The sequence below is a fragment of the Osmerus eperlanus genome, chromosome 1 (assembly GCF_963692335.1).
Source record: "Osmerus eperlanus chromosome 1, fOsmEpe2.1, whole genome shotgun sequence".
NCBI classification, from domain to species: Eukaryota; Metazoa; Chordata; class Actinopteri; order Osmeriformes; family Osmeridae; genus Osmerus; species Osmerus eperlanus.
In genome coordinates, this window is record NC_085018.1 from 20,735,652 (window position 1) to 20,746,318 (window position 10,667).

The window sequence follows — 10,667 nt, forward strand, 5'->3', positions numbered from 1 at the left end:
TAGAGAAATTGTGCTCCAAAATTGCATCACATACTTCAGGTTCCTAGCCGGTGTATGACTCTTACACATTTGATATTGCTCTGCATCACAGCCCACCATGAGACCCAAAGCTCTCAACTATGCTCTGTTCTAAGTTAATGCCCTGTAGGGAGTACTGGAAGACATGGCCTATAGCACAGTGAATGACATGTTCAGGGAAGGGAATCATCCCTGACTGAGGTGCTCAGTCTCTTCCGCCAGTGTTTGGACTCTGTGTTCAGAGCTGGTGATGAGGGACAGCTCCACATGAGAAGACAGAGTGAGGCTGTGTCTCTTAATGATGCCATGAACGTCTGGCTCTGTGCCAGGTCCCTGGCAGCTTTGACACCTTAGAGAACTGGCTGCCGCTCCTGGTGGTAGTGGTGGGGGGTGGGGTGGGGTGGGGGGAGGTAGGTCTAACCTGATGGAGAGAAAAGGAGGAGGGGATTGATGGGTTTAGATGGGGGAGGTCAGGTGGAGCTCACAGGGAAGAACTAGGAGAGATGCTGTGGGTTTGTTTCACATGACGCAGCTCTGCAGTTCTCCTGGCTGTCTCTCTGCAGTTCTCCTGGCTGTCTCTCTGCAGTTCTCCTGGCTGTCTCTCTGCAGTTCTCCTGGCTGTCTCTCTGCAGTTCTCCTGGCTGTCTCTCTGCAGTTCTCCTGGCTGTCTCTCTGCAGTTCTCCTGGCTGTCTCTCTGCAGTTCTCCTGGCTGTCTCTCTGCAGTTGTTTTTCCTTTCAGTTTGTGAGCGTCTGGGTTGTTGTCTTGTTTTGTCTGTTACTGGCAGTGAGCAGGATGCTCTTTGTGGTCAAAGGGACGGTTTGTAAATATCACAGAGGCAATTTTCTCCTTAATTTCTCCTCTTCTGTGTGTGTGGCTTTGTCAGTTTGTGTGTTTATGTGAATCTTTAAATAATGTAATAATGCTCATCATGTCAGAGCATGACAATCCCCTCTCTCAGTCACACACAAGCGCTCACATACACAGTTCACAGTGAAGTGCCACCCCTGCCTTTGTAAAGTTTTAATTGGTGACGACCCTCTAAAAGCGTTACGCTCGGATGAACATATTGTATCCTGGCTCCCATCAAGCCACCAGCAGCAGAATGATACAGTGTCAGTGATGTGGGCCCCTCAGAGAAATACGTTCTTTAGCAAGACTAATCTATTATTCCCTGTGTGTTCAGTACATGACGATGAAAGGGGGAGGGTTAAGTATCTCTCTGAAGTACGATGGTGGATTATGTATATCTGTTTTCATCTCGTGCTCTGCATTACCCAGGTCAGCCGTCAAAAGGCACTTTCATTGTGCCTGTAATTGATTGAATCATGCTTATTTTGTTGTGCTATGTGTACCACAGAGAAAGCCCTGTTGATATTGAGTGTACCATATGTTATATGTTCTGCTACAGGCCAACAGATTTGCGTTTCAGTCGAGTTCACCTGTCAACATGGTGCTAACTGGGCCATGTTCCTAGATGAGTTTGCATGTTTGTTTTTCCCCCCACTGTGGTTTCAGCAGCGGTGGTATGCCACTGGACCATGTTAGGTGTGGGTGGTGACAGGTCTGTTTCTATGTGAGTCTATGTAGTCATAGCTGCAGTTTTAACTTTGTCCACATGATGTCACACACATTCAACAACGCTGGAGTCACATATAAAAACACACGCACCCACACACACAACCACACACATGCCGACACACACACACACACCAAGTGTTTTGACAGAATGTGCATTCAGGGATACACTGATTGAATATGTTGCGTTGTGTGACATTTGTCAGTGCTATTGTAGATTGACATATCATCATCAGTGATGTGAGACAGTCCTCTAGGCAGCCTTGAGGGTTGACACCTCCGTAGACCTTATTTAGACAGACAGCCCCAAGACAAGCCAGAGCCTTAGCAGTTCGACAGAACAGGCATCACCTCACCGAACCCATACCTGCAGCTGTCATCCTCAGCTGCTGAAGACAAGATTAAACCTCATGGAGATGTTTTAAGACATTTTTCGATAAAGATTCATATATTACACATATATATGAAAATAATCAAGTTATTTGTAATTACTAGTTTTGCTTGTGTTGCAGTGTCTATTTTCGAGGTAACAGAGCTAAATCTAACGTTGGTTTGTCTCCTCATTAGCTGCAGATGAGAGCTGGATGACATCTTTCTTTAGTCTTTGTCAGTAAATACGGAGGATAAACCAAATAAAAACTTTGATTATGCAGTGCGTTGGAAAATTAATTGTGTCTAATTTATCTATGGAGGAAATTTTCTGCATCACCAACAGCCTTTTAACCTTACAATGACAACACAATCGTTTTGCCATTCCTGTTTATTTTCTGAAATGACAGACAGGTGCGTAGATTTCTTGCACGCCCCGATACCCCCCCCCCCCCCATCCCCTCCAGTAGGAGAGGGGGAGGAGAGTGTCACACTAACTCTATAATGGCTCTTACAGGCCATGCTCATTAGCTCTAAATAACATCCTTGGAGCGATAAGCACCATCGGCCGACACCGTAATGGCAACATTAACGAGCATTATACAGCCATTGGTTTTTAGAACCACTTACTGCCACTGAGCTCGTGCATCATAACAGCATGTTCCTCGGTGCTGTGTGACAGTTTGGGTAATTGATTGTGGATTGTGCTGCATCTTTTTGAACGGTGATTGTCCCTCTCTTATTTCTGCTGTAACTTTTCCTCTTTCTCTCTCTTTCTTTCTCAAAATCTATTTTTTTCGTTCTCACTTTTCACACTTCCTCCCCCTTCTCCACCTGTGGCTCTCGTTCCTCAGTCCATTTCCTTCTTTTTCTTCTTCCTTCATTTTGCTCTTTCATTGATCCCAAAAACACTGTTTTGGTGAACTTCCCATTCACTTACACTCGCTATTTATCTCTCGCACTCTCAATCACATTTTTTTTTCTCACACCCTTTCCCTTATTCTGTCCCTACGCTCTCTCTTTTCTCCCTCCCTCTCTCTCTCACTCTCTCTCCCTCTCTCTCCCTCTCTCTCCTCTCTCTCTCTCTCTCTCCTCCTCCCTCTCTCTCTCTCTATCTCTCTCTCTCTCTCTCTCTCTCTCTCTCTCTCTCTCTCCCTCTCTCTCTCTCTCTCTCTCTCTCTCTCTCTCTCTGTCTCTCTCTCCATTTCTCTCTCTCTCCATTTCTCTCTCTCTCCCTCTCTCTCCCTCTCTCTCTCTCTCTCTCTCTCTCCCTCTCTCTCTCTCTTTCTTTCCTTAACCCTCTCTCTCTCTCTTTGTCTGTCTGTCTCTCTGTCAGAGGTTCTCACATGACCATTGAGAGGATTTGCTCATGTGTTTTTGCATAATTCTAAAGAAAACCCATTTTGCAGCAGATTTCACTCCCTCCTCCCTTTGTTGGAAATAATTGTCCGTAACAACCCTGTATGTGAGACAGACTACTCTGACAGGCTGTACGACTGTAGCATTATACATGCCATCTTTCTCAACGTGATTCTTCACAAAACCTTTTCTCTATTACCTTGATTTAAATCACAACCCTTTGTCGCACGGTAATTCATGGCTTTACTGTAATTGCTGCTGAACATATTCCACTAATCTAGATCTGTGCATGGTGCCATCCTTTAGTGACGATCGCTCATGTGCTGATAAAGTTTAACAGCTCTTCATCACAAGGTAACACTGACAGTGTGTCAGTGCCACCCCTCTCACCCTCTCAGGTAGAGCTCAGGCACTGACAGAGAAGTCACCTCTTCACAGCGTCAACATGATATACTTTTTATGTGATGGTGGTAAAAGCCATGTCTAACATATGAGACGTTCAATTCTGTGCATATTGTTACTGTATACGGTGTAAGGCATGCTGTATCACTAAGCCATTGTAAGTTAACACCAATGAACTCATGCAATTTCAATGTATCTGGTGAGACTGATCTAACATTGTTGAAATCAGTGTTACACCATTGGACTGCCACTAAACCACAAGTTCCAGTGTCAAAGGTCATTAAACTTCACATCTTCCTATGGCATCTCTACTCTCTACACCTTTCTGCACTATTCTGTGCTAATCGATTCTGTACTAGTCTCCTCTCCTTGGCTTAGTCCACTGAATGCCCCCTCCCCTCTCCTTTCCCCTCTCGTCTCCAGCCTCCATCGTGCTGCAGAAGTGGTGGTGTCAGATGCACCCCTGCCTGGATGGAGAGGAGTGTAAGGTGCTCCCTGACCTCACTGGCTGGTCCTGCAGTACTGGGAACAAAGTCAAAACCACCAAGGTGAGATGAGGGCGTGTGTGTGTGTGTGTGGTTTGTTTCATGTGCGTGTTTGTGTGTGTGTTTGTGTGTGTGTACAGTATTCACCAGGTGTATTTATACCAGGTGAACTGCAAGTCAGTGTCAAAGGAAAACATATTTGAAAGTGTTTCTTTTGGTCTTCCTATTGTATCCAACAGCAAATGTGTATGTACTGTTGAACTACTCCAAATTAAATCTACTTTGATTATGATTCAAATTTTAATCCCTTTCAATTTCAAATGTTATTTAAAAACAAAAGGACTTGCAGTAATATTATAAATATTTTCAGCAGCTTGCCTCTTGGGGAACATCAGAAGTTAATGAAACGCTTTGGATCAATTCTGTCAACTGCGCCTGTATGAGTAAATGTTGACGTTGATTCAATTGACAGCACCTCTTCTATATAAAAAAAAATCTTTACAAAAAGATTTACAAGTGTGAATCATACTGAGAAATATGAAACATAAAGTGACTGAATTAAGGCTCATCTTCTAAATAAAAATATATTTTGATTTTGAATACAATTAGTGAATGGACTGTAATTTCTGAAATGATGTCAGACATCAAGAAAATTAAAAACATGGAGAAACAGCTAATCAGCAACCCAGTAAGGCTTGTTATTAAATCTATAAAGATCGAGAGAGACGAAGGGAAAATGCTTGGAGAAAACTGGAAATGCAATGGTATGCTAATTGTCGCTTTTCAGACAAGTTAAATAGTTTAAATGAAAGTCCTTCATGGCCCTTTGTAATATGTCGAAGTGTGAAAGTTAATTTGCGGGATTGACGGCCAGGTGTGTGCGTTGTGGGACGAGGCAGGTGAGGTTTACTCACAGGTGAAACAGGAACAGAGAGGCAGTTGTGGAGAGCACCATAGGCTCCATAAGAGTAATTGTTCGGAGAGACGGAATACAGTGGAACATCTGTCGCATTCATTAGAATGCATTATGGCTGGGGGGTTCCGTCGAGAGTTTCAAATTAAGAGCCCTAATTAAAGCGGTGAGAGGGCTCGACGAAGGTGTGAACGCACGCTGGAAAAGACAAGGCTGTTTGAATGAATGACCCCGGGCCAGTGTAGGAATGAACAACCGATTGGTGGAGTCATTGTGAAAGTCTGCCATGTCCCTCCCTCTCTCTGCTCTCTTTATCTGACTGTCTAGCCAATCGGCTGTTTAGGGAGTGAGGGACGGCTGACTGCATCACTAGACATTAATTGCACATTTGCTTGGCATTGTGGGGTAGAAGCCCAGTTACTAGGAGACTTGATGGCAGATGTCACAGGAGATTGTTCGATGAAGCCGATGCCAAGGCAACTGCTCTTCCCCACGACCGCTCTCTCTCCTCTCCTTCTCCCTCGCCATACCCATGACCTTCTTTCTCTATTGTGTCTCCCCTCTGTTATGTGCGTGGAGTGCTCCACCTCTCCTTTGGCCTTTGTCCCTCACACCCACACTGCAGAGGTGTGGATTGTTCCCCCTGGGGCGACAGGCAGAGTTGAACCTGCAGAATACATTGTCCCTCTCCTATCCCCCTACACTGAACTATGCTGTCAGAGACTCTGTATTAGCAACTACATGAGAAGATTCTCTTAGTCAATCAGAGATAATTGTAAGTTTCGGTGTCAGGGGTTCAACTGTGTGATGTCTTATCTCTACTGTTTTTCCCTCTCTGTTCTAGGTCACCCGATAGCAAGATAATTGGTGAGCTATAAAGCCAACCAAGACTAAGAGACTAGCTCCATATGTAAAGACCTGCTGACACATCTAATAATGAAACTGTCAGTGTCAACTACAGGAAGACATTCCATCATATCAAGGTATTACAACATGTACTGGAACGTATACATACAGAAGGCAGTGATGAGTGGAGTCTTTGGGGATCCGCGAGGAAACACACAGCTCCAAAAGGACTACAATAGACCATTTATGGATACCCAGGGCATGTTTGGACCGAGCATTGGAAATCAAAGATACAAAGACTTTATATCGTCTTCGACTGAATCGTGTAATGGACTCACAGGAGTGGCCAACGAGAGGTTATTTGGAAGCAACTGAATGGTCCAAATAGAAGGTTGATTCAACAAAGCTTTCCTGGGGGAGAAGATGTGGTGGATTTAGAAACTGTGTGTTTGGATGGATCTGTGGAAAGATCTGGAATATTAAAACAAAGGGGGTTGTTTACCTCTCTGTTGTGGTGTCTCTTCAGCAGCGAGGAGGAGGAAGAGACAGCTCATAACTAGTGAAACACAGTTATTGTCTATTACTTACTCTTGTGGTTCAATTCACTATCATGAAAACTGTTTTCTGACAGGCATTTTACAGCTCTAATTATGGTTGCTGAGTAGGCTCATAACAGCATATTAATGATTCATGTAACATATTTGCACTAGTTGAAATCGTTTTGGGAATGTTTTGTTTTTCTAGTTATCTGGAGTATTTTGCTGTAAATGTCACATGAAATCAAAGAAAGGAAGATATTTTGTCAAATGTCTACCTTTATTGGTAAAGTTGAGTGTGTCATTCCAATCCGCCCTCCTTGGCATTGTAGCATTACTGGTTTAATACAGTAAAAAACATGTTAATATAAACTATGACCATTACAACGTTTAAAGAGCCTTACAGTAATTAGCGTGGTGCTCGACTGTGGACTAGCAAAGTGGCTAATGCTTTAATTGGATAGTCCCTGTTGATCATTTGTAGATGCTCGAAACTATGAACAGAATGTCCCAAATGTGATTCTCTACTGATAATCAACACATGAGGAGGGTTAGACTGAGGCTTTGTTGATAGTTACGTTTTTCATTTCTTGATTGTTTATTGAGCATCCACAGTACAGTACTAAGAACCACCATCTACAATGGACTATCCAAACAAAAGATAAGACACATCTGCCTATTTCAGCCCAGAGATGATTTGAAAGCTTCAGCCTCTGTGACATCTCCTAAGTTAGCTGTAAAAGAAAAAAAGCCCATAAAACAATGGAAATGGTTCTGCGTGTGTCGTTTTATGTTGTCTTGAGACAGTAGGTGAAAGGATTTTCTTTCTAACATCCACATTCTCTGCTTCACCTTCCAGTCCCTTATGTGGGAAATACAGGATTTGTTCTCATACTTTTTCCTCATCTGAAATAAGATGAATTCTGCTGAATGGTACCTTTCACTGACACCAGAGCTCTTCCCGAAACAAAACCATTAGAATGCTAGAAAGAAATAGATTGTTTAAAGTAATGTATACTTTAAACAATCTATTTCTTTCATGGAAGACAGTATGACCTGTGGATTCTTCCTCCACAGGCATCTCTCTCGCCCCCCCCCCCTCTCTCTCTCTCTGTGTGTTACCATCCCTTCCCCTCCCAGTAGTGTCTATCTCTATCTGCGTCCCTGCTGTATCTGTTTATCAGTGTTGGGTCAGTGTGCCCCGGGGCCTGGCCCTGCTGGCTGAGAGGCCCTTCAGACAGCCTGCTTTGTGAGCTATGATAAATCTATTTGAGTCGGAGCCTTCCCAGTGCTGAAGCCCTGGGCCAGAGGGATCCAGGGACAGCCGGGCTAGTGGCAGCTCCACTCTCTCATTACTGAGTCCTGGATAGCACGCACCCTCTCCTGGGAACACTGATATGTATTTTTAGGCTTACTGTATGTGCAGTTAGGGCAGACGAACCACAATGGCCCGCTACTTCCCGCTCTCTTTCAACTCCAATGGTCCACTTAAAGAACTCACACACACAGCCATGATATTTTTTCTTATTTGCACCTATCGTTTCAAATGGTCACACTCAAACTGCTTAGGAATGCGCTCTCTTTTTTCCCTCAGTCCCTCTCCTCCTCCCTTTCTTCCTTCATTCCTTCCTTCCTTCTCTCTCTCTCTCTCTCTCTCTCTCTCTCTCTCTCTCTCTCTCTCTCTCTCTCTCTCTCTCTCTCTCTCTCTCTCTCTCTCTCTCTCTCTCTCTCTCTCTTACTTCACTCTTCTCTGACGCTGTCCTCCGGAGGTTCAGTGTTCTGTTGATGAGCCTGGCGCCAGGGCCCGTCCTACACGGTTCTCTGCAGCAGAATCAATATTTGAGGACAATTTGCGCTGCGCTGCTCCCTGGTGGCTGGGGCCGTATTGTGCACCTCAGCTCCAGGTCCAGCCAGGCCTGGAGAGGGGGAACGAGACCTGCAAGAGCACCTCTCAGAGCCCATCTCCAGTCACCATTATTGAATAGAAACTGTACAGCACACCATGTATACAAGTACAGCTGCGATGCATTGAAGACACCTATGCAGAAAACAAACCCCTGTATATGTAATAGGTAAAGCTGAAACTAGAAATGTAAACTGCAGTCATGGCAACTAGCTAATGAAAGAGTGTGAGAGAGAGAGACAGGCAGAGAGGGAGAGACAGAGAGACAGGCAGAGAGAGAGAGGGAGAGAGACAGGCAGAGAGACAGAGAGACAGATGAAAGACAGGCAGACACAGAGAGACATTAGGAGAGAACAGGGGGAACAAACAGGATAGAGATAAAGAGGCAGAGATGGAGAGAGAGAAGAGTGAAGAGTATTTTAAGTATGCCAATGTTTATGTGCTAAGCCTGGTAGTTCCCGAGAGGCCTCTTCCTTCGGCAAACTAGGCAGCTCGGCTGGTCCGTCAACACTCTCCCCAGCAATTTACACAATAACTACCTGAGGGGGGAAATAAACGCAAGATGCAGCACTGCTTTGGCTCCTCTGTCATCTTTTGTCAAGTCCATTTTGTATTACCCTCCAGCCCAATCCTGGAAACGCAGGGTGTATTCATGTTCAATGAGAAGCATAATCTTCAGATGAACATGTGCAGTGATATGGGTGACAATTAACTTATCGTAGCGGAGGATCCTGAGTAAAGCCTTCTCAGTGTGACACTGATTTAATGGACATTGTCAATCTCAGATTAAGCTAATAAGGATGTGATGGAGACGGTGTTATCTCCGTCAGTATAGCTGTCATTGGCAATGTCACTAGCTGTCACATTAAGTCTACGGAACGGAGGGTTCCATCTTTAAAGTTACTGTATAAGTCACTATGAATAGTTGTTTCTTATTCATAGCTGTTATTCATATCCAATGTTTTTGCAATACACTTTAAATACAAAGAGCACTCAAACTGCACTAAGAACACTTCACTCTGAATTTTTGAGATTCTCGAAATATTGTTATGTGTAATATGGTCACATGACTTTATTGGCTGACACACTCCCTTAGTCTCCAGGAGGCATTGAGGACAAACTACATTAGTTACAGTCCTTCACACAGCATGAAGTGCAGGAAAAACACAACAACCTAGACCATTCAAATTCACTTGAACCCACAAACAAACCAAAAAAACAGCGAAAAAACAAAACAATCAAAAGCGTTTAATATTCATCTTCTCATGCCTGCGTTGGACTGATATTGACGCTGGAGCGAGCAGAGATTCATTAACTTCCAGTCCCCTCCCCTTCCTGAGCCTCTCTCTGCTGCGTCGTCAAAGTCACTTATCTCTCCCAGGCAATTAGCCACTGGAGGCTCCATTGACCTGGACCATTGTTGGACTCGGCCCCTTCATTAGCATGGCCAGAGCTCGTGCAGAGCAGCCGCCCGGCTGGAGGAGGTGCCAATGTGACCAGCGGAGATAAAACCGAGCCCTGCGGCAAGCGTGTGAGACGGATAAGGAGAACAGGAGCTAGATGAATATTAACTAGCCAGTACTACTGTGTCCAATAGGATTGAAGCAACCAAGGAGGCATTAGTCATGAAGACTGTGGGGGTGTGCCAGGAAGGGGAAACAGAGGATGAAAGTAAGCAGGCGATGTAAGTGATTTGTAATTCAGATGGAGTATGATATGGGGGTGTGTGTTTATTTTTATACAGCATGTGTATTTGTGCATGTTTGTGTGTGTGTGTGTTTTCGTGTGTAGGTCTTTGTGTGCCAGTGTGGGTTTCTGTGACTGTGTGTTTGTGTTTTTGGGTGACCCGCCCTTGCAGACTGCTACAGAAAAACTCCAAACCTAAGTATGCGACATATCTTAATGATTTGCATGTAACCTCACACAACACTGAATATAGATTTCCAAATCTATGGCTTAATTTGGACCAGTATGAGGCTTAACTGTGTTAATTAGCCGAGCAGCACATGTTCACACAGCAATAACAACAGCTTGTGTTCACTGTCTAGTCTTCAGCCTATCATATGCCTAACAAATCAGAATACAGTATTGTGCACAGTACACAGCCTAGGGTGTCCAGCCTCCAAATGCAGAGTGCCAGCAGTGCTATTTAAAGCACACCACTAATTTGTAGAAAAAGCATTTACTGTCATACTCGATCATAGTCAAACATACAGCAAGCAGCCTGACATGAGAAAACACAAGAGCAGAACAACCGTG

At 44.3% G+C, this 10,667-nt stretch overlaps 1 protein-coding gene across 1 annotated transcript in view; it reads left to right on the forward strand.

Moving 5' to 3' along the window:
• Positions 1–7,272, forward strand: part of tafa4b (TAFA chemokine like family member 4b) — a 29,559-nt gene extending 22,287 nt beyond the window's left edge. The window contains exons 5-6 of the mRNA XM_062476566.1: positions 4,149–4,273; positions 5,968–7,272. Coding sequence (XP_062332550.1) covers positions 4,149–4,273; positions 5,968–5,979 — 137 coding nt within the window. The 3' untranslated portion in view covers positions 5,980–7,272. The remainder of the gene's footprint in view (positions 1–4,148; positions 4,274–5,967) is intronic.
• Positions 7,273–10,667: the final 3,395 nt, after the last annotated feature.